Source organism: Cervus canadensis, chromosome 3 (genome assembly GCF_019320065.1).
Source record: "Cervus canadensis isolate Bull #8, Minnesota chromosome 3, ASM1932006v1, whole genome shotgun sequence".
In the NCBI taxonomy this organism is placed as follows: Eukaryota; Metazoa; Chordata; class Mammalia; order Artiodactyla; family Cervidae; genus Cervus; species Cervus canadensis.
Genome location: NC_057388.1, coordinates 90,142,758 through 90,165,177, shown reverse-complemented (window position 1 = coordinate 90,165,177; position 22,420 = coordinate 90,142,758). Strand labels below are relative to the sequence as shown.

At 35.7% G+C, this 22,420-nt stretch overlaps 1 protein-coding gene across 2 annotated transcripts in view; it reads right to left on the bottom strand.

Annotated features, from left to right (window-relative positions):
• The window catches only part of MKLN1 (muskelin 1), a 121,820-nt gene that overhangs the window by 27,502 nt on the left and 71,898 nt on the right, over positions 1-22,420 (bottom strand). For both annotated transcript variants that reach the window (XM_043463734.1, XM_043463735.1), the window contains one exon: positions 20,550-20,679. In XM_043463734.1, coding sequence (XP_043319669.1) covers positions 20,550-20,679 — 130 coding nt within the window. The remainder of the gene's footprint in view (positions 1-20,549; positions 20,680-22,420) is intronic.

The following is a 22,420-nucleotide window of genomic DNA, read 5'->3' as shown; positions in this document are numbered from 1 at the left end:
TCGTCCCCTTCTCCTCCTGCCTTCAATCTTTCCCAGCATCAGGGTCTTTTCAAATGAGTCAGCTCTTTGCCTCAGGTGGCCAAAGTATTGGAGTTGCAGCTTCAACATCAGTCCTTCCAATAAATATTCAGGACTGATTTCCTTTAGGATGGACTGGTTGGACCTCCTTGCAGTCCAAGGGACTCTCAAGAGTCTTCTCTAACACCACAGTTCAAAAGCATCAATTCTTCAGCGCTCAGCTTTCTTTATCGTCCAACTCTCACATCCATACATGACTACTGGAAAAAGAACAGCCTTGACTAGATGGACCTTTGTTGGCAAATTAATGTCTGCTTTTAAATACGCTGTCTAGGTTGGTCATAACTTTTCTTTCAAGGGGTAAGTGTCTTTTAATTTTGATTTTGCAGTTACCATCTGCAGTGATTTTGGAGCCCCCCAAAAATAAAGTCTGTCACTGTTTCCACTGTTAGAATACTAGACCACCTTATTTGTCTCCTGAGAATACTGTATGCAGGACAAGGAGCAACAGTTAGAATTGGACATAGAACAACAGATGGATTCAAAACTGGGAAAGGCAGTACGTCCTAGCTGTATACTGTCACCCTGCTTGTTTAACTTATATGCAGAACACATCATGCAAAAGACTGGGCTGGATGAATCATGAGCTGGAATTAAGACTGCCAGAAGAAGTATCAACAACCTCAGATATGCAGATGATACTACCCTAATGGCAGAAAGCAAAGAGGAACTAAAGAACCTCTTGATGAAGGTGAAAGAGGAGAGTGAAAAAGCTGACTCAAAACTCAACATTCAAAAAACTAAGATCATGGCCATCTAGTCCCAACACTTTGGGGCAAATAGATGGAGGAAAAGTGTTAATTAACAGTGACAGATTTCTTTTTCTTGGGCTCCAAAGTCACTGTGGACAGTGACTGCAGCCACAAAACTCAAAGATGCTTGGTTCTTGGAAGAAAAGCTATGACAAACCTAGACAGTATATTAAAAAGCAGAGATCACTTTACCGACAAAAGTCCATATAGTCAAAATTATGGTTTTTCTAGTAGTCATGTACAGATATGAGAGTTGGACCATAAAGGCAGCTGAGCACCGAAGTATTGATGCTTTCGAACTTTGATGCTGGAGAAGACTGAAGTTCCTTGGACTGCAAGGAGATCAAACTAGTCAATCCTCAAGGAAATTAACCCTGAATAATCATTGGAAGGATTGATGCTGAAGTTGAAGTGCCAATACTCTGGGCCCCCTGATGCGAAGAGCTGACTCACTGGAAAAGACCCTCATGCTAGGAAACACTGAGGGCAGGAGAAGGGGGAGACAGAGGTTGAGATGGTTGATGGCATCACCGACTCAATGGACATGAGTTTGAGCAAACTCTGGGAGGTAGTGAAGGACAGGGAAGCCTGGCATGCTGCAGTTCATAGGGTCACAAAGAACTGGAAAAGACTTAGCGACCGAACAATGACAACAGCAACACGGGTGGACCTAGCCCTTGTTATACTAAGTGAAGTCTTTAGAGAAAGATAAATACCACCACTTACATGTGGAATCTAAAGTATGACACAAATGAACTTATTTAGAGAAGAGAACCAGACTCACAGATAGAAAACAAACTTATGGTTACCAAAGCAGAAAGGGTAGGAAGGGATAAATTAGGAGTTTGGGATTTGTAGATACAAACTACTACATACAAAATAAACAACATGGTCCTACTGTATGCCACAGGGAACTATATTCAGTATCCTGAATAATCTATAATGGAAAAGAATATGATGGAATCATTTTGCTGTACCAGAAACTAATACAACATTGTAAATCAAGAGTACTTCAATTAGAAAAAAATAAAGTTTTCCATATCTACCTTCAAAAGCAGTCTGGATTTGTTATCTCCATTGTAAACAGACAGAAAAAAAACTTACTTTTCATTTTAAGCAAAGATTTTATGAATTCTTACTAAAGAAAATTACATGTAAAATGTTACATATATACAGAAACCAAAGAATTATGGTCTAGCCCTAGTAGGCATTTTAGAGTTCAATTTTTACTACCAACAGCTGTTGCTTATTAAATCGAAAGGTTGGGGCTTTTGGTTTTAGATAGCAAGCTAAACCTTAACCACATTATCCTTCCTTCCCAGCATCCCACTTGAAATGGCAGAATTCTAGCCAAAAGAAAAACAAAAAAACAGGACTGGAAACGTCAAGAAAGTACCAAGAGATAAGAAATTCTGAGGAATCTTGAGAAACAGCAGTTGGGATTATACTGACAAAGAAATCACAGCCAAGGAAAAGAGAGCCCAACTCACTAACAATATAAGATGGAGAATTTCTGAGTAAATCATCAGATAGAAAAAGCAGGAGTGGACCATGAGAAGGACTCCTGTGGGGAGCTTATAATAAGGACACAGGAGCCTGAGTGAGAATGAGAGCAGAGCTTAAAGTGACTCCAAATCTGCACCACAGACGTCAGGTGAAGACAGGAAAGAGGGCAGCTGTGCTCTGACAACCATGTACGTGTCCCAACCTGTCTTCCCATTCTCAGCTTGTGCGTCCTATAAGAAAGCCTGCATGCATATAAGCAAGACTGCATAACTGTCAGTCAGAGTCTGGTCAAAGTGAGAAGTCTATTGAAAAAAAGAGAGACATACAATGCACCGGAAACCACTGTCAACTACCTTTTTAAACTGATGTAGTCCTTTATTCACAAATTTTAATGTTTAGACAAGAATCACATGATAATATGAGAAAAAAATCAGCAATGTAAAGAGAGGGACCTAGATGAACAAACAGAACAACAAGAAAAGATAAATCACAGAAAGGAACAGAACTCTGAAGAAAAAACACAAACTCATTATCTTTGTAGAAAGTAAAGAAAATATTACATGTGTAACACAAAAATAAACTTCCATAAAAAAAAGGCAGAGAGTATGAAAAGACATTAAAAAGTAGAACTATACCAAAAAATCAAATAATAGAATGAAAACAAAATGTGTATAGTAAAAACAAAGTCAGTCATTTCAAGATATAACTGATAAATTATCAGAATACATAGCATAAAGATACAGAAATTGATTAAGATACAGAAAAATGTTAAGGGACACAGAGGATAAAGCCATGGAAGTAAAAAATTTCTCTGAAAAGTGCACCAGAAGGAAAAATGAAATAATGTAGAAAGAAGAAATAAAGAAAACTTTCCTGAAGAGAAGAAATAAGTGGTATTCTGTTTGAAAGAGCTTGGGGTGCTAAGCACTCACGCACGCGCGCATACACACACACATCTCCTAGTGAAATTTCAAAACTTCAGGGATTAAAAGAAAATTCTAAAAGCTTCCAGAGAGAAAAAAGCAGGTTATTGTATACAGAGGAATAAGTATCAAACTAACATTAGACCTTTTATCAGTAATAAAGAATGCTAGAATACAATCAAGCAATTAACTTAAAAATTTCTTGGAACTTAAAAAGATATGGAACTAAAAATTCTATTTCCTATTAAACTAGCAACCCCAATAGTGAGGGCAAAATAAAGGAATTTTTGGATCAGCAGATATATTAAAGTTTATACTGATGACTGCATCTGAAAAAATTCTTTGAGGAGCTATTCCAACTAAACAAAAATGAATCCAACATAAAGAATGACATGGGATAGAAGAAACAGTGGCAGTGATATATGACACAGGAAAAGAAAAGGACGCTTGAAAGGAAATAAAGGCCCATTAGGTCTTAAGCACTGTGTATAAGACATTTTGGAATGAAAAAGTTTTAATAATACAGAACATTTTCTTCTCTGTAAGTCCAATCACAACACTGAATTTATATAGTGCCTCTTCCCCCTCCCTCATCATATTTTCATGCTTAGAATTTTGATTCTAATGTTTTCCTTCAGTCAACAATAAATTTCCTCAAGATAATTTGATTACCACCTCTCACCTCTAGATTTCTCATGTGTCTTGTTTTCAAATGGGTTTCCAATATAGGTCTTCATATGGTAAACTTCAAGGCAAAAATATCTGATAATATTTTACTTTACCATCATATGAAAGTTAGGGGGATATAAATTGCTTGGTTCATAGATGTTTTCCTTGAGCATTTTTAAAGTTTACTATTTTCTTCCATTCACTTTGCTGTTGACTGACATCTAGCTATCTATCTTGTTCCCTACAGATTACCAACTCTTTCTCTGAAATCTTTCAGAATTTCCTTTACGTCTTTAACATTCCTAATTTCACTTTAATAAATATGTCTTAAGTATGTGTTCTCCCTTATTTTTCCCATTTAGCATACTATAAGCCCTTTCACCAATCTAAAACCTTTTATCTTTTCTGAATTCTAGGAAATTTATCTCTTCAATTATCTTTAATTCTTCAATTATTTCAACTTCTTAAAATTTCATTTTTGTCTTCTCCTGGAACTGCTGTTAAGATGTTGGTACTTGCACAGTTCTTCTCCATATCTTTTCCTTTTCCCATATATACAAGTGTCTGCTTTCAAATTCTTTTCCCATTTAGGTTATTACTATTTACTGAGAATTCTCTGTGCTAATTAGTAGGTCTGTTGGTTATCTATTTTAAATATAAAGTAGTGTGCACTTGTCAATTCCAAACTTCTAATCTATCCCTCCCCATGACACCAGCCCTCTGATAACCAAGAATTGGTTCTCTGAGAGTCTGTTTCTGTTTCATAAATAAGTGCAATTTGTATCATTTTTTAAGATTTTGCGTATGTGTGACATATCTTTCTCTGGCTTACTGCAATCAGTATGATAATCTCTGGGTCCATCCACATTGCTGTAAATGGCATTATTTCATTCTTTTTAATGGCAGAGTAATATTCCATTGCATATATGTACCAGTCTTCTTTATCCATTCATCTGCTGATGGACCTTTAGGTTGCTTCCTTGTCTTGGCTATTGTAAACAGTGCTGCAATGAACACTGAGTGCTGCTCCTTCTATTTTTCATCTCTTGATCTTTATTTCTTTCCTATTTCTTCCTGGAAGAGTAGTCATTCTAATCTTTTAACTAATTAATTCATTCATATCCATTCTATTTATAATATTTGTTGCATTCTTCATTTCAAATAGATTTTTCATACCTAATATTTCCATTTGGTTCTAATTTTATGATCTTATTTCATTTTACTAATATGTGTTCCCTCATATCTTTATACTGATCACAGTTGTTTTAAATTCGTGGTTCATCTATTATAATAATCTTGCTTTAAATCATGTATGTTGTTACCTTACCAATTTCTTTAGGGACAGCTGCAATTCTCAAATGTTTAGCTTTATTAGTCTGTGAGATAATGTTTCTTGGGTATCAGCAATTCTATCAAGATATGTACTCGGGGTCACCAGAGGCCAGGCCTTAACTACTCTCAGCACCAACGAGTTTAAACAAACTGGAGGCAAAGAGTCATTGGGTAGATACTGAAGCACAGAAACTGAGAACTGATACCTCACTTCCTTTTACTACCACACCTCTATGCAAGTATTTCCCAGGTTGAAACCCTGGACCTGAAGGTAGAGAGAGGAAGAAATGAACTACTGAGAGGAGATGGTCAGTCCACATCTGCGTTTATCAGTCCTTCACTGCACTAGGGTTTCTGCATTGCCATAATGTTGTTCTCTGGATTCTGGCACTAGTGGTATGGGCTACTACTGCTAGTTTCCATAGTGAAGGAACAAGAATTAACTCAAGGTATTTTAGTGGAGAGACTGCCTGTGTCTCAAAGTTCATGGAGGCCAGCTGCCTCTCATTTTATTTTTTCAAGACTGATTTTGGGGAAGGGAATCAGTAGCTTATTTATGCATATCACATCATTTCTGTAATAATTTTATAAAAATAAAAACTAGTCTAACAAAAATGGCACTATCAAAAACTAAAAAGACCTAAAGGTCAAAACCAAGAAAGAAGTTTTCTGTCCAACATGTCATAATGATTAATTCTGTATTAATTCTCTTCCCAAGAAGAAAACAAGCCTGTCTTGAAAAGATTCAATAGTTTCTAATGGGTAGTATCCACAGGAGGGGCAAAGGACAGAGGATCTGCAACATACAATATATTAAAGCATTTCAGATTCAACTGCTAAAAAGTGACTGAATGCCAGGAACTTTAACCATTCTTGAAAAACGGACTCAAAAATTAATCAAACAGATCATATGCTAGTCAGGAACACATTTTGAAAGGGCTCTTGTCTGCGAAAATAGAGAATAAGAATTGTACTACAACTATTATTGCCAACCTGTTATTTCTATAGTTTTTCCAAGAAATGACAATGATAATTGTTCAACTCTACTATTTTTTCATTAGCATCTTTAAAACTTGAAATAGAACAGATAAAAGGGAAATCAAGTAAAATATTTTATCTGACAGGCTGACTCACATATTTTTTTCCTCTTTGATTTACGAGATTACCAGAATTTGTAATACAAGGAAACCTTATAGGGAGGATAAAAACATAAAAAGTTATTTCAATTTCTGAGGAAGATACTTTTTTGCATTCATGAACTAATCTGAACTCTATTTTTGCTTCATGATCCAATGTACCTACATTTTCATTACTATTACTTTAAGACAGGAAAAAATAATTTTCAGAACTGCCACAGAAATATGAGCTTCCCTCGTGGCTCAGACAGTAAAGAATCTGGCTGCAATGAGGGAGACCTGGGTTGGGAAGATCCCCTGGAGAAGGGAATGGCTACCCACTCCAGTAATCGTGCCTGGAGAATTCTATGGACAGAGGAGCCTGGCAGGGTTGCAAAGTGGCGGACACAACTGAGCAACTTTCACAGAAATATGAAGTTTAACAAAAACAGATTTTCACAAATTCTCTATTTGTTAGAATATTTTCAGCTTCAAGTAACAGAAAATCTGAATAATTATAAATTAGTTCATAAAATAAAATTTTGCAAGTAGATAGTTCCAGAATGGTTTCAGCAATTCAACCAAATAATAATGCTAGGTTAACATTCTTAGAATTCTCTTGGCTTTCCATTCTTTTCAAGTTGCCAGTACCAGCTCTAAGCATCACATTGTTTTACAGAGTATTCAAACCAGAGAGGGAAAAGACTCTCTTTCAGCATTTGCTTTCTTCTGGAAAATAGTTTTTGCAAATGTCCTCCTAGAGCCTTTCCTTGTGCTCATTGGTCAGAACTGTATCACATGGAAGGCAGGGAAAATGAAATAATTTGGTAAAGGATAAAAATGACTATTTTAGAATATTCACTATTCAACTCCTGGGGTTGGGCAACTTGTCAGTAAACAAAATCATGGTTTGGTTAACAAGAGCTAATGATTATACGGTAGCAACTGACAGTGTATGCCACATTCCTTTCTTCTAAATCTGGGACATTTAAAGTGTTGAATGAGACCCTACTCAGTTTCAGCAGTAGCTCCAGTTTAAAACTGCTATTTACTTTCATTGAAATTGATTTGTTAGTTTTAGGTGTACAGCCCAGTGATTCTTTTCTCTGCAGATCATATTCCATTATATGCTGTGTGTTCAGTCATGTTCAACTCTTTGTGAGCCCATGGACAATAGCCCACCAGGCTACTCTGTCCCTGGGATTTTTCAGGCATGAATACTGGAGTGGCCTGCCATTTCCTTCTCCAGGCAGTCCATTATGGGTTATCATAACATACTGGGTACAATTCCTTGTGTTATACAGGAAATCCCTGTTGCTTATGGGTTTAAAAACAGTAGTTTGTATCTGTTTATCCCTTAATTCTTAATTTGTCCCTCCTTCCTCCTCTCTTTAGGTAACCAGAAGTTCATTTTCTATATATATTCATCTGTATTATTTTTTTAGATTCCACATACAAGTGGTATTATATAGTATTTGTCTTCCTCTGACATGTCATTAATCATTATATTCTCTAAGTCCGTCCATGCTGCTGCAAATGGCAGTATTTCATTCTTATTTTATAGCTGAGAGGAGCCTGGTAAGCTACATATAGCCCATGGGGTAGCAAAGAGTCAGACACAACTGAGCAACTAACCCACAAAAATATTTATACACACACAGACAGTTAGCCATCTTCTTAGGTCAACTGTCTGTTGACAGGCACTTGGGTTACTTTCACGTCTTGGCTATTATAAATAGTGTTGCTATTGACATTGGGGCTCATGTATCTTTGCAAATTACTTTTTCCAAATATACACCCAGGAACGGAATACCTGTATCATATGATAGTCCTATCTTTAGCTTTTAAAGTAACCTCCACATTGTTTTACATAGTGGCTGCACTGATTTACATTTCCACCAATAGAGTACAAGGGTTCCCTTTCCTCCACACCCCCTCCAACATTTGCTGTTTGTAGACATATTGATGATAGCCATTCTGACAGGTGTGAGGCAATACCACACTGTGATTTTGATTTGCATTTCTCTAATAATTAGTGATGCTGTGAATCTTTTTGGGCTTCCCTGGTGGCTCAGACGGTAAAGAATCAGGAGACTTGGGTTTTATCCCTGGGTTGGGAAGATCCCCAGAAGATGGAAATGGCTACTCATTTCAGTATTCTTGCTTGGAGAATTCCACGGACAGAGGAGCCTGGCAGGCTACAGCCATGGGGTCGCAGAGTTAGACACGACTGACTAACAGCCAGTTAGCCACCAGAATGTCTTCTTTGGAAAAATTTCTATTCAGGTCTTCTGCCCACTTTTTGACTGGGTTGTTTTTCGACATCGAGTTGTATGAGCCGTTTGCATATTCTGGATATAAATTTCTTGTTAGCTGCATCACTTGCAAATGTGTTCTCTCATTCCATAGGTCATCTTTTCATTTTGTTGACCGTTTCCTTTGTTGTGCAAAACCTTTTAAAATTTCATTAGGCTGCATTTACTTTTGCTTTTATTTCTTTTGCTTTGAGACTAATCTAAGAAAATACTGCTAAGATTTATGTCGGTGTTTCACCTATGTCTTCTTCTAGGAGTTTTATGGTGTCATCATACATTTAGATCTTTAAACCATTTTGAGTTTATTTCTGTATATGGATGAACTTGAGTTTATTTTTGGACAAGGGAATGTTCTAATTTCATTGTTTTACACATAGCTGTCCAGTTTTCCCAATACCACTTGTTGAAAAGACTGTCTTTTCTCCACTGTATATTCTTGCCTCCTTTGTTGCAGACTAACTGACCATAAGTATGTGGATTTATTTCTGGGCTTCCTTTTCTGTTTTGTTGATTTGTTCTGTGTGAATACCATGCTGTTTTGGTTACTGCATTTTGTAGTATAGTCTTAAGTCTGGAAGGGTTATAGTTCCAGCTTTGTCCTTCTTTCTCAGGATTACTTTGGCAATTCTGGGTCTTCTGCAGTTCCACATAAATTTTTGGATTTTATTAGAACTATTATTTTACCTGAACCTGGGTTTCTACCACTCATTATTTGCTTTTTGTAAAATTCCAACTAGCTTTTGACACCCAACAATGTAGTTATTTATTCATCTATCTCAGTTGCATGAAGTTACAAAGAATTCATCTCACTGAAGAGCTCAAACATAACTGGTTAGCTGCTGGTGGGTAAAGTTGTTTTTGGATTTCTTAACTCTTGTAAACAATGTCACATTAAGTATCTCTGTGTAACTTACTTTTATGCATCTGTACATGTGTGAGCAGGGTAAATTCTGGAAAAAAATGCTTGGTCAAAGAGTATATGTTTATATTTTATTAGATAACAACATTCAATGAATGATCCTTTAATTTACATTTTAAAAATTATGAATGGAGCTGATCATTATACAAAAGTAAATCTGTCAAGCTACTTGAATTGTTTTTTTCTTTGAACTATCTAGTTCTATCATTTGTCACTGTTCTACTAGAAAATTGTTCCTTTTTTATTGATTTGTAAGAGTTTTTTGTTTAAAAAGTAGGACATTAACCTTTGTCTCAGTTCCTAGTCTGTCATTTATCATTAGACACTTAAATATTTTTCCATATATGATTTTTAATTTGCAAAAAATCAAACTAAGTCTCTCTCTTTTTTTTTTTTTAACAGCTTCTGGGTTTTCTGTCAAGGTTGGAAAGGCTTCTCCATCCTAGATTATTAAAAGCAATTAGACTTATATTTTTATTTGTTAAGTATAAAACTTGAGTATACCCAGAATTTTTTTTGTTGTGTATAGACATCAATTAGAGTCAGGATTTTGCTTTTTGCTTGTCAGGTCTTAAGTGACATCTCAGTGTCATTTATTGCATAATCTATTTTCCTTCTCTGACTGGAAATGCCACTTTACCATATACTAAATTCTCATATGTAATTAGGTATATTTTATAGTATCTGTTGCATTCCCTTCCATTAATCTGCACAAAATTGTACCTTTCTAAATACTTGGTAGTATTATATTATCTTTCATTATCAAAACTGTCTTTAGTGTTCTTGAATGTTTGTTTTTACAGGTGAACTTTAATTCACATTTACTATCAAATGACCTAAATTTTCTTTTTTTTTTTTTCACTTTTGGCTGCACTGGTCCTTCGTTGTTTTATGCAGCCTTTCTCTAGTTATGGCAACTGGTGGCTACTCTTCGTTGCGGTGCAGAGGTTTCTCACGGCAGGCGCTCCTCTTGCTGTGGAGCACAGGCTCTAGGAGCATGGGCCTCAGCAGTTGCAGCACACAGGCTCAGGAGTTGTGGCTTGCAGGCCCTACAGCACGGGCTCCAAAGTTGTGGCACATTGGCTTAGTTGCTCTCCAGCATGTGGAATCTTCCCAGACCAAGGCTGAGCCCATGTCCCCTACACTGGCAGGCTGATTCTTATCCACTTCATCAGGGAAGTCCCAAATGACCTAAATTTTATATTGAAAATATGAATAACTTTACAAGCTTATAATGGGCAAAAACACCCCTGCAAGAGTGAAAGGGGGAAGTTATGGAAAGTTATTACCACCAGTAATGTTGATAAAAAAAAAAAAAGGACATAATCCAATTTATCAGAATAATGGCACACTTAATACAAAAGATGCTAAACAGAAAGCAATGAAATCTAGTTACATTAAAAATAGGCACTCCCATCTCCTAACTCAGTAACTAATCTGTGTAAATGACAGCAAAACATTAGTTTCAGAGTCTTCTCTATACTGCTGAACTGACCTTATTTAGTTAACTGGTAAGAGTAGAAGGGTCAAAAATATAGGTACTTATACACACACACACACAAAGATTAAAGAAAAACAAAACACCAATGTCAATAAGCACATTCCCAGGCTGAAAATCAGTAAGATTTTGCATTTAAAGTTTTCATCAAAATGTTTATAGATAAATCAAATCTTGCAGGCATGACTAACACAGCCCTCATTTTAAATTTTTACAGCCTGATAACAGCAAAAAGGAACAAAATTTAACTGTCAAAATTTTGGAGCTAGATGATGAGCCTTTAAGATCAACTGGTCCAATCCCCTTGTTTTCAGATGAACAAGCAGGTCCAGAGAAATTACACAATTTTGCCAAAGCTACAGAAGGATGAGTGGCAGACCCAGATGAAGAAAGATCAAAACTTCTGATTCTGAATTCACTATTCTTTCAATTATAACAATCTGCCACTATGGTTAGGACAGAATAGTATAAACACTGGCAGATGTGGGAAAATAGAGTCAACAGAATTTAAGGAACACAACAAGTAAACATACTAATTACTATAGAATAGGAACTAGATGTTTGTAAGAGTTCTGTATCATCAGTGCCCTATTTAGTATCTGGCAAATGTTGAAGACACAATATATGTTTGTTCCTTGAATAAAAAAAACAAATATAAGAAAGTAGTTCCATTACTGTCAGCTGAGTTTCTAGAGCAAACCATAAAGTTCTAGTTGTGTGACAGATCTTCTAAACATAATTTTCAATTAGTGTTAAACAGAGCTTACATATGGGAAGTCTGCTAAACCCCCTGTGTTCACAGACCTATTGCCAAAAGTTATTCAGAAATAAACTCAAATTTTTGATGTGCTGAATTTTGATGTAATTATGTATGTGTTAGACACAATACCAGTAAATCCTTTTTTTCTAAACAGCTGTCAATCCACTGATTTAAATTGTAATTTCCTTCTAAGGAAAACATAAAACTGTTATACTCTAGTTAAAAAAATTAGAGTCCCTCCTGTGGCTGCGGGCCCGGCGGCCGGGCTGGTAGGGCTGCGCTAGGGTTCCCGCGCCGGCTCCCGCGCCCACCATGGGCAACTCACACCACAAGAGGAAGGCCCCCAGCGGCCCCCGGGCCCGCAGCTTCTGGCGGTTCGGGCGGTCGGCGAAGCGGCCGGCAGGCTCTGCCAAGGCCGAGAGTTTTTTTTTTTCTTTTTTTAAAAAAAAACAAAAAAAAATTAGAGTTGAAAAAAAAAAAAAAGAGTTGATGTTTCTTTAGATCTTAAAAGGCTAAATCTGATTTAATTCATTTAAGTAATTATAAATAGCAATCATTTAAGATTTTACAGTATCTGACACAATAAGAAATTATAACAAGCAGCAGTAATTTTACAACTAGATATACTATCTCTAATTGGTAGTCTCAACAGTTCATACTAATTTCTTCTATGACTGTAAACAATCCAATTTGAAGCTCACATAAAAGCAGTTTTAATCAAATAACTCACGTTACTGAATCACAGAAACATAGCAATTACGTATTAAGTCCATCTCAAATTATACTAATTAACTATAATAAAACAGGTTTAGAAGAAGTTAATAAATAGAATGTTTAAATAAACTACAGAGCATTCATATAATAAAATTGCTATTTTCTAAGAATATTTAATAATATAGAAGTTTAAATAGTACTCTGTCTTGTCCTTAAAAGGACTCTGAATGGCTTACAAAATAAATAATTATTTAGCAAGATAAAATTAAAATTTAAACAGACTTTTAAAAATCAGCTAAAAGTAACTCTATGGGAGGACAATACACATACCATAGTTCTGACATGAGGTCTTCTAATGGATCTAACTTAAGCCAATGAAAAAAATTTTAGATTAAGGGTACTGAAAAAATTGCATACTCTTTAAGAAATCCTGAATAAAGTCTGTGTATTTCAGCAGGTTTTTTTTTTTCAGGTTTTGAAAAGCAGAGTCAAGATTATACTGCCAGATGAATATTCAGAATCATGTTAAAAACTAAGGTTAAAACGATATGCTCTAATCCCTAACCTGGGTTTGAGGAGTTAAAGAATTTCAGGAGACAATGCTCTATAGGCTAAGATCCGAAAGATGAGCAAAAATCAGCTACACTTTGGAGGTAGGAGGAAAGAGTGACTTAGGCAGGGAGAACAGTATGGGAAAAAACTCAAAGGCATGAAAAAATATGCCATCGATAATTAATATTCAGTGGTCATGAAAAAAAGAATTAGTGGCAAGGTGAGGGTGGATATCAAGAATGGGGAACTAACTAAGCTGAGGCATATCATAAAGGAATCTGTGAGTTAGGCTGAGTTTAGACTTAATCTGAGGGCAAAGAAGAACAATTTAAAAAAAACCATCTTAAGCAAGGGAGAGAAAAATGACCAGGTTTATATTTTTAAAAGATTTTCTGGGAATCCTGGGGTGGTCTAGTGATAAGGACTTGGAGCTTTCACTGCTGGGGGTCTGGGTTCGATCTCTGGTTCAGGAACTAAGATCCCACAAGCTGTGTCGCATGGCCAAAAATAAGGGTATTTTCTTATCTTATTAGTACTAATCAAAAGGTAAGGTGTTAATCTACTTCTTTTTCTTCCCTATGCACAACTATAATATCCATGAAGTCAGAGCTCTTATTTATAGTTTTATCCCTAGTGCTTAGATTATCTGGCACCTAGAAGGTGACCAAAAGATATTTGTTGAATAAATGTCAGTATACGGTTCTGTACTTAATTGGTAACACAGAAACAGTTGCGTTCTGCTCAAAGTGTGAAGAAAGGGTTGGGGGAGGGATGGGATACACAGGAAGAATACTAGAGACAGAGGTCAAACAGGTGTTGGCAGGCCAAACTAGTGAACTAGCAATGAGAACACAGAGAAGATGGAGGTAAAACTAGTATGACTTGATTATTGGATAGATCAATGAACCTGTAGGCAGTACTGACATACACTTGTGAAAACTGAGGTACCCAACAATAACACCAGCCCAAACCAGTGTCAATCCAATTCTACTCCTAGAGTGGCTATGAGATACCATTTTACTTAAAATATAATTTAGGTCACTTATAGACGTGCAAAATAAGGTGTAACATTAAGTAACCTGTCCAGGTTTACTTGATTAAGGACTGAGATAGGCTTTGGAGAGCTAGAAGAGTGATTCTCAATCCTGGCCACCTTTGAGAAGCCCCTCTTAGGGGAGGAGTGGAGGATGCACCAGGAAGACAGACAAAGAGAGAGAAACAAGGGGACTTAAAGAAGGGAGCAGAGAAGAAGGGGAAAATGGGAAGGAAGAGAGAGAAATAAAGGAAGGAGGATGGAAGGAAGTGACCTAAGGAAAGGAGAAAGGGAGAGATGGAAAAAATAAGAAAGAGAGAAATAAAGGAAGGAGGATGGAAGGAAGTGACCTAAGGAAAGGAGAAAGGGAGAGATGGAAAAAATAAGAAAGAAAAATGAGAAGAAAGTAACTTCAGTTTCACTCTAATATGCCAGCAGAGCCGCTGAGGTTTCACAACTCTAAGTAATAATGGCAACAGTTTTAGGCAGGTTCTAACCAGATGCTAAACTCTGCCATAAAAATCTTCAGTTAAAGGATGTGCACATAGCCTGTTGTACACATAACCTTTGGACAATGCAATTTACAGGCATGCTGTCAATATTAAACACTTGGAAAATGTACATTTAGACAAAAGAATGACATTTTCAAAACTTTAATCAGATCAAAACCCTAGCATTCATTTTCAGCAACATGGATGGACCTAGAGATTATCATTTGAACTGAAGTAAATCAGACGGAGAGAGACAAAAACCATAAGATATCAAATTACATGTGGATGGAACCTGAAATACAACACAAACAAACTTATTTACAAAATGGAAACAGGTTCACAGGCAAAACAAACTAATGGTTACCAAAGGGGAAAGGATGGGGGTGGAGGGATAAAGTAAGTATTTGGGATTAGTAGATACAAACTACTATATGTAAAATAGACAAGTAACAAGGTCCTACTGTGTAGTACAGAAAACTTTACATTCAGTATCTTATAAAAAACTACAATGGAAAAGAATCTGAACAAGAGCATAAATATATACACATAAATATGTATACACACACTCAGTTCACTTGCTCAGTTGTGACTCTTTGTGGCCCCAGGGACTGCAGCACGCTAGTTTCTATAGTATGTGTGTATTCTTGGCAACAGGTGGCAAGAATATGCACATACTATAGAAAATTAAATCAACTGTATGCCAGAAACTAACAGAACACTGTAAATCAACTACACTTCAATTAAAACAACAAAAAAAAGCCCTTAGCATTAAACCTTTCAAAACCTTCTATATTATTTAGGTGAAAAAAACCCCAAATTTCTTGTATTTGTATTGTACAAGGCACTGAATAATCAGACTTAACTATTTCTCCAACCTCACTTCACATAACTTGCCTCACCTTTGATATGCACTGGATCCCTCTGCTTTGGGAACACATTAAATTCTTTCCTGCTTTGAAATCTTTGTACATGCACTTCTCTCAGTTCATAACACAGTTCTTCCTAATTCTCTATTTCTTGACTGAAATCTTAAAGACTGCCTCCTCAGAAACAGTTTCCCAACCTACTCTATCTGACTGGATCCTCTCATGTTACTCACTATTATAGCATTCAATTTTTTTTCTTCACAGTGCTTAGAAAGCAAGTGTAGGTCTCTCTTCACTAAAATGAGTCCTTTGAGAGAAGGGATCTTATCCTCTAGTCCACAGCTATGAACCTAAACATACTTGGCATATATAAGGCACTGAAATATTTTGGGAGAAAGGAAGGGAGAAGGCCAAACTTAGATGTTAGTAGATGATCAACAATTACTATTAAATTAACAAAAAAACTTGCTTGCATTATGGGATAATTCACCACAAAGCAATAAAAAAATTAAAGAACCCATACCAATATTGGTGATTTTCATTTTATAAAAGTTGATTAAAGAGTAGTTAAGCAATAAATCCACTTATCTTTTGGTAATAAAACCATAATGACAAAAAAAAAAATACCACAATTTAATGTAAGTTTAAAAACAGCACTGTCAGTCACTCAGTCACATCTGACTCTTTGCAACCCCATGGACTATAGCACACCAGGCTCCTCTGTTTATGGGATTTCCCAGGCAAGAATACTGGAGTGGGTTGCCATTCCCTTCTCCAGGAGCAGAATATAAAATTGTGCTAAATTTTATAAAATAAATAAGCTTAAAAAGACTAGAAGGAAATACATTAAAATGTTAACATATTATGTCTGAATGGTTTGATATAGTTTCTTTTTTACATCTTTCTGTATTTTTCAAATACAACGAGCATATTATTACTCTTATAATCAAAACAAAATTGAACAAAAAGAACAATTGGGGCCATTCATTGCTGGCCCTAAAGCTAGCCATAGCAATGAATGAAATATACTGACCAATTCTGCAAATTACTAAATAATAATAATTCATTTAAAAAATATTCAAATGATAGTCATTAAAGCCTATTTATTGTCATAGTGCATTTTTTTTGCTGAATCTTTACCACTATCACTTCGCCACTTTTTCCTTTTAATCTTGGGGAGCACTTTAGTATGGTCAAGAAAGCAAAAAACAAAAAACCTTTGCACCTCAAAAAAAAAACAAACGAAAAACCTTCTTTGCACCTCAACTTCTAAACCCTGGCTGTATCATTATCTAGTTGTATATTAATGAGATAGTACTTCACTAAGTTCAATTTTTCTCATCTGGTAAATGAGAATAATACTACCAATTAGAACTATTTATGAAGTTCCATGTTTAGTAACTGGCATTTAGGGTCTAAATAAAGAATAGCCATTAGGAAATCAACTCTGAATATTCATCAGAAGGACTGATGCTAAAGCTGAAGCTCCAGTACCTTAGCCACCTAATGTGAAGAGCCGACTCATTGGAAAAGACCCTGATGGTCAAAAGATCGAGGGCACTGGAAGCAGGTGACAGAGAATGAGATGGCTAGATAGTATCGTCGACTCAATGGACATGAGTTTCAGCAAACTCTGAGAGAGAGTGAAGGACAGGGATGGCAAGCTGCAGTTCATGGTGTCACGATGAGTTGGACATGACTTAGCAACTGAACAACTATAATCCACCAGAACATTACTTACTAGATGGATTATAAGCACTCTGAGAGACCATGATCATATAGTTCCAATGTATCCCTAGTCTAGCATGAGCCAACATGTAGAAGTTTTTAACACATACCTATTGAATCAATTACTATTTTCACTACCTTTTTTTCAGGCAGAGCTGTGTCAGAATTGTAGGGGGTTATTACTTCCATCTTCCTAGTAATTTTAATGGAAAATCAGACTAAGTTTTAAAAGTGAGAGGAAATCAAAGATTAAATCATATACCTCCACATTATCCTATGGTAGTAGAAAATAAATGAGTAAACAAGATAGACAATTTTAGACATGATAAATAATGTTATTAGTCATTTCTTAGAATATTTCTTTCTATGGAATTTCAGTCCATGGAATTCTCCAGGCCAGAATACTGGAGTGGGTAGCCGTTCCCTTCTCCAGGGCATCTTCCCAACCCAGGTCTCCCACACGGCAGGTGGATTCTCTACCAGCTGAGCCACAAGGGAAGCCCATTTCTTTCCATAGTTTTACATAATATCAGCACCTACCGACTTCTTGTTATAGCAAAGAATTTTACTACACTGATGCTATCTTCCCACTAAATTTTATCCCAATTTTTGGTTAAATTGATTTTAGTTTTTGCATTATTATGAAGAGGGGAATACTGCTCATTGTAGAGCCAAAAACTGTACTATGATGATGTCTGCTTTTAAAAATATTTTCTTTTCCTACTGTGTTCCTATCCTCTTACCTCAGATATTATTTACCGATTAATACCTTTTTTTATTCCAATTGCTCAAACATCTATTTAGTCTACTTTTATCTACTTTTAGTCAACGCCACTTTTTGGTGAGGAGGAGAGGTCCATTTTCCTATGTCCTCCTGCTCCAGTATGAACTGGGTACTTATACATTTGCTGTGCAGGTATCACGTTGGGATGGCCCTTCCCTGCTTTCCTGTGATAGATTCTCTTTCCCTCAGTTCTCAGAATGTTTTCTTTTTAACTACTTTTACTCCTTTTTGTTAGTATATATGACGTACTAACTTCTGAAAAAGAGTGCATAAAATATCTACCATTTTTTAAATCTTGTGCGGCAGACACTATTAATTGCATGATCCAATAGCCATTTCCAAATCCCTTACTCTATACTATACAAAGGCAGGAAAAGCTAAATGCTTGCTTTCCCAGACTCTCCTGAAGTCAGGTTTCACAGTTCTAGTCAATGAAATGTCAATAGGGAGCTTTCTGGGCACATTTTGCTCTGCTTCCTTTTTTCCTATCTGGAAGGAAGGCATGATGTTAGAGATGTGTCAGTCAACTTGCCATCATGAGGTTACCATCAGTTAAAAATAGAAAAACAGATAACCTGAGAGCATTTATGACATTTCTTAAATCACTACATCAGTCCCAGATTATCAACATCTGGATTTCTCGTCCTGTGAGAGAAAAGATTCCCAATTTGTTTAAGCCATTCTCTTGGTTTTCTATTACCTGCAAACACACACATACCCCACTAATAAACCTGGTATATCTGAAAATACCACTTCTTCCCTCTTGTTTCCCGGGTGTTTGGCTAGAAATAGAATTCCAGGTTGATGATAATTTTCCCTCATAATTTTTAAGACCTTGTTTCCCCTTATAGGTTCCAATGTTGCTGAAAATTTCTAGCATTCTAGGACCTATTTCTTTGAATGTGACCTCATTTTACACTGGTAGCTTTTTAGATATTCTTTTTATGATTGATATGTAAAATTATACAATGAGCAATGATGTGTCATCTGACTGAGAAGGTTTTTGTTTTTATTTTTTTTTAATTCAAGGTACTGACATCCAAAAGGGGCCATTTATAATCTGCAGACCAATACTTTTCAGTTTAGGGAAATTTTCTGTTAGTCCTTCGTTTTATAATCTAGTCTCCAACATTCTCCTTGCTCTCCATAGTTAGAGAAACTTATTAGTTCAACACTGGATCTCTTATACTGATTTTCTAAGGTCTTTAATTTTCTCCAATTTCCACCATCTCTGTCTCTCCCTGTCTATTTCTCAGGAGATGTCTTACAACTCTTCTACTTTTTAACAAAATTTATTTCCAAAAGGTCTTTCTTAGTCTCTGACCTTTCACTGCATCCTATTATTGTTTTATGGTTGCAATATCCTTTTCTCCAAGAAAACTGATCTTGATCATTAACTGACAGTTCATTTACAGTGAAGAAATACAATTTAACTGAAAATAGCATGTGTACAATGGGGAACACTGTAGGGGAACTGGGCCATGAAAGTAACCACTGTACTGGGGGCTAGCCAGAAAGATCAGACATTTTAGTGGGGGCAGGCAGGTATCCCCAAACAACAGTATCTGGAAATCTTTTCTATGAGTCCACATATTTCCTCTAGAGAAGGTGATACTAAACTTCTGTAGGAGACACATGCCTAGCATCCTAAGAGCAGGGAAAGGGTTAGAAGTTCCACTATTCAGTACATGGACTTAATTCTATTTTATACCCTGTTCTCCCTGCCTCCACAGAGCCTCTATTTCTCCAGGATATGAAATTCTAGCCTCTGCCCAATAGGCAGTATGGGAGAAAGATCCTAAGGGTCAAACTGCCTCGCATGTACTTTTTTATTATGGTGTTAGCTTTTTTTTTTTTAATTCTTCCTAAATATAAGCAACTATTATATCTATATAATAAATAGTAAAAGGAAAAGCAAAAACAAATAGATAAAAGGAAAAGCAAGCTAATCTAATTTCTTACCCTATTGCTCTAATTAGGCACTTATTAATAATTATGTATAAACTGGGATTATCTCAGGCAAACTAATCACCTTATCATTAGGAGAATAACTTTCTGGATGCTGAGAGTGTAGAGTTACAAGGCATTACCAATGAACAATGTGAAATCTTCCCTCAAGAACAAAGACATACTCTACAATATGTATCTAACATATAAGTCACCTTAGTGAAAATGGAAGGTGGAAAGAACTAGCAAACACAGGATCATATAGTTTTTAAAAGTTATTAATTCTTATAATCACCCTTAACAAGCACACATATAAATAATCCCTTTACAATTTTGCATATTGTCTTTCTGTTAAAGGGAATCATCATAATAATAATTCATATAGCATTTTTAAACAGGTTGAATTAAATAATTTAGCTGGTAGAGACTTTTTTCCTCTTAGTCAGAATTACTTTGATTAAACAAATGAGAAAAGCATTAAGAATGGTTAGAAAGAAAAGCTTATGGGTTATAGTCTTCTACCTGAAGTAATTAAGACATGAGAGAAGAATCACTAAGTGCCTTTACCCATTCCAGAGTCTTTCTTGGTACCATCTGATATTATGTCTACATGATCAGAATCCACATCATAACTGAAGAAATCATTCAAATAGGTCTTCGATCGCTGGCCACCAAATACATATAAGCAACGATTTTTCTGTAAAATAAAAAATGGGAAAGAAGAAAAAAAAGTCATTTTCACAAAGAATTCAGAATAATTCTTTTAAAATTTAAACCTCTAGAGGAGTAATTTATGAGATTCCATGCAATGAAGTACTTACTGTACTAGTATAAAGTGGAAAAGGAAGCTCTGCATATACTGCTAAGGGATAATCGCTAGGATATCCTATTGAAGTAAAAAAAAAAACAAACAAGGTGCAGAGTAATGCATATAGGGTGCTACCTCTGTGTATAAAAGGAGAAAAAGGAATGTGTGTTGTGTTTGTTTCTTTCTTCAAAGTATTATCTATGGTGAAACAGATCACCAGCCCAGGTGGGATGCATGAGACAAGTGCTCGGGCCTGGTGCACTGGGAAGACCCAGAGGAATCGGGTGGAGAGGGAGGTGGGAGGGGGGATCGGGATGGGGAATACGTGTAACTCTATGGCTGATTCATATCAATGTATGACAAAACCCACTGAAATGTTGTGAAGTAATTAGCCTCCAACTAATAAAATAAAGAAAGAAAGAAAGAAAGAAAGAAACAAAGGAAACTAGTAATACGTAATTAGCTACAGGGAAAGGAACAGAACAGAAAGACAGGGAAAATAACCATATCTCTCCAACAGCATACTAACAGTTTTGCCTTAAGAACTATGTAAATGTTTTTACTTAATTAGAAAATCAAAGTAAAAGAAAAAATAATGTCTGAAATTTGAAAAAAAAAAAAAGAAACAAGTAAGCCTATATACAAAGATACAATAAGACAGAGACACATGATCATGCAGACAAGTCGTAGTATTTCTAGTAATTTTTAATTCTCGTTTTTTGACTACCCATCCCTAGTGGGCTATGTTCTAAACAGAAAAATAATCAGAAAGCAGTCTTAAACAGCATTCAGTGATTCTATTAGTTTTGCTATTCATTAAACTATTATAGAAAGAGCAAGTAACATATCATCATCAGGAAGTAGGATTTTAACCATAAAGCTTCACAAAAACAAAGATACAAAATTTTAAATTCTATAATCTTAAGTTTAACTTGGACATATCAATATGAACTCATGATTTTTTTTTTCTCTTACTAAAAAAGACATATGTATATATGTGTGTGTATATATGCAAAGGTATACTGGGAGATGGGTACTCCCACTGGTCAAAGATGGGAGAAAAATTTGGGAATCAAAAAGAATAATGATAGGAAGTTAAAAACATCAAACACATAAAAATCCATGAGTTTATAATAATACCTATGAAAAACTCATTGGTAAATTTTGGAGCCTCAGCTCATTAAAATGATAAGACAATAGAGGAAAACAATCAAAATGTTTATATTACCTATCCTGTGTGGTTTACATATTAGTCAATTAGTTAATGAGGATAAGTTTTTATAGCAGAATCAGTTAATAAATAAAGAAAAAGGTAATTAGAAAAATGACCACTTATCAAATTCTATTAAAATCTAGTCTATGACTATAGACCATAGTGACTGCTAAAGCCACTAGATAAAAAGTTGACAGGAAACTTAGTAACTGATCAATCAGGTTGATAACACCTAAACCCACCCGAACAATTTTAACATCACCAAAGTTGTGACAACTACACATTAAATGCCCTTTATATTTTATAATCGGACCAACTGTGAAGTATACTTCCAACTCCCTTTTTGGCCCATTCAAAAAAGGAGAGGAATCTAAAATTAAGCCTCCAGATCTAAATACCAGCTCACAGGAAATATGG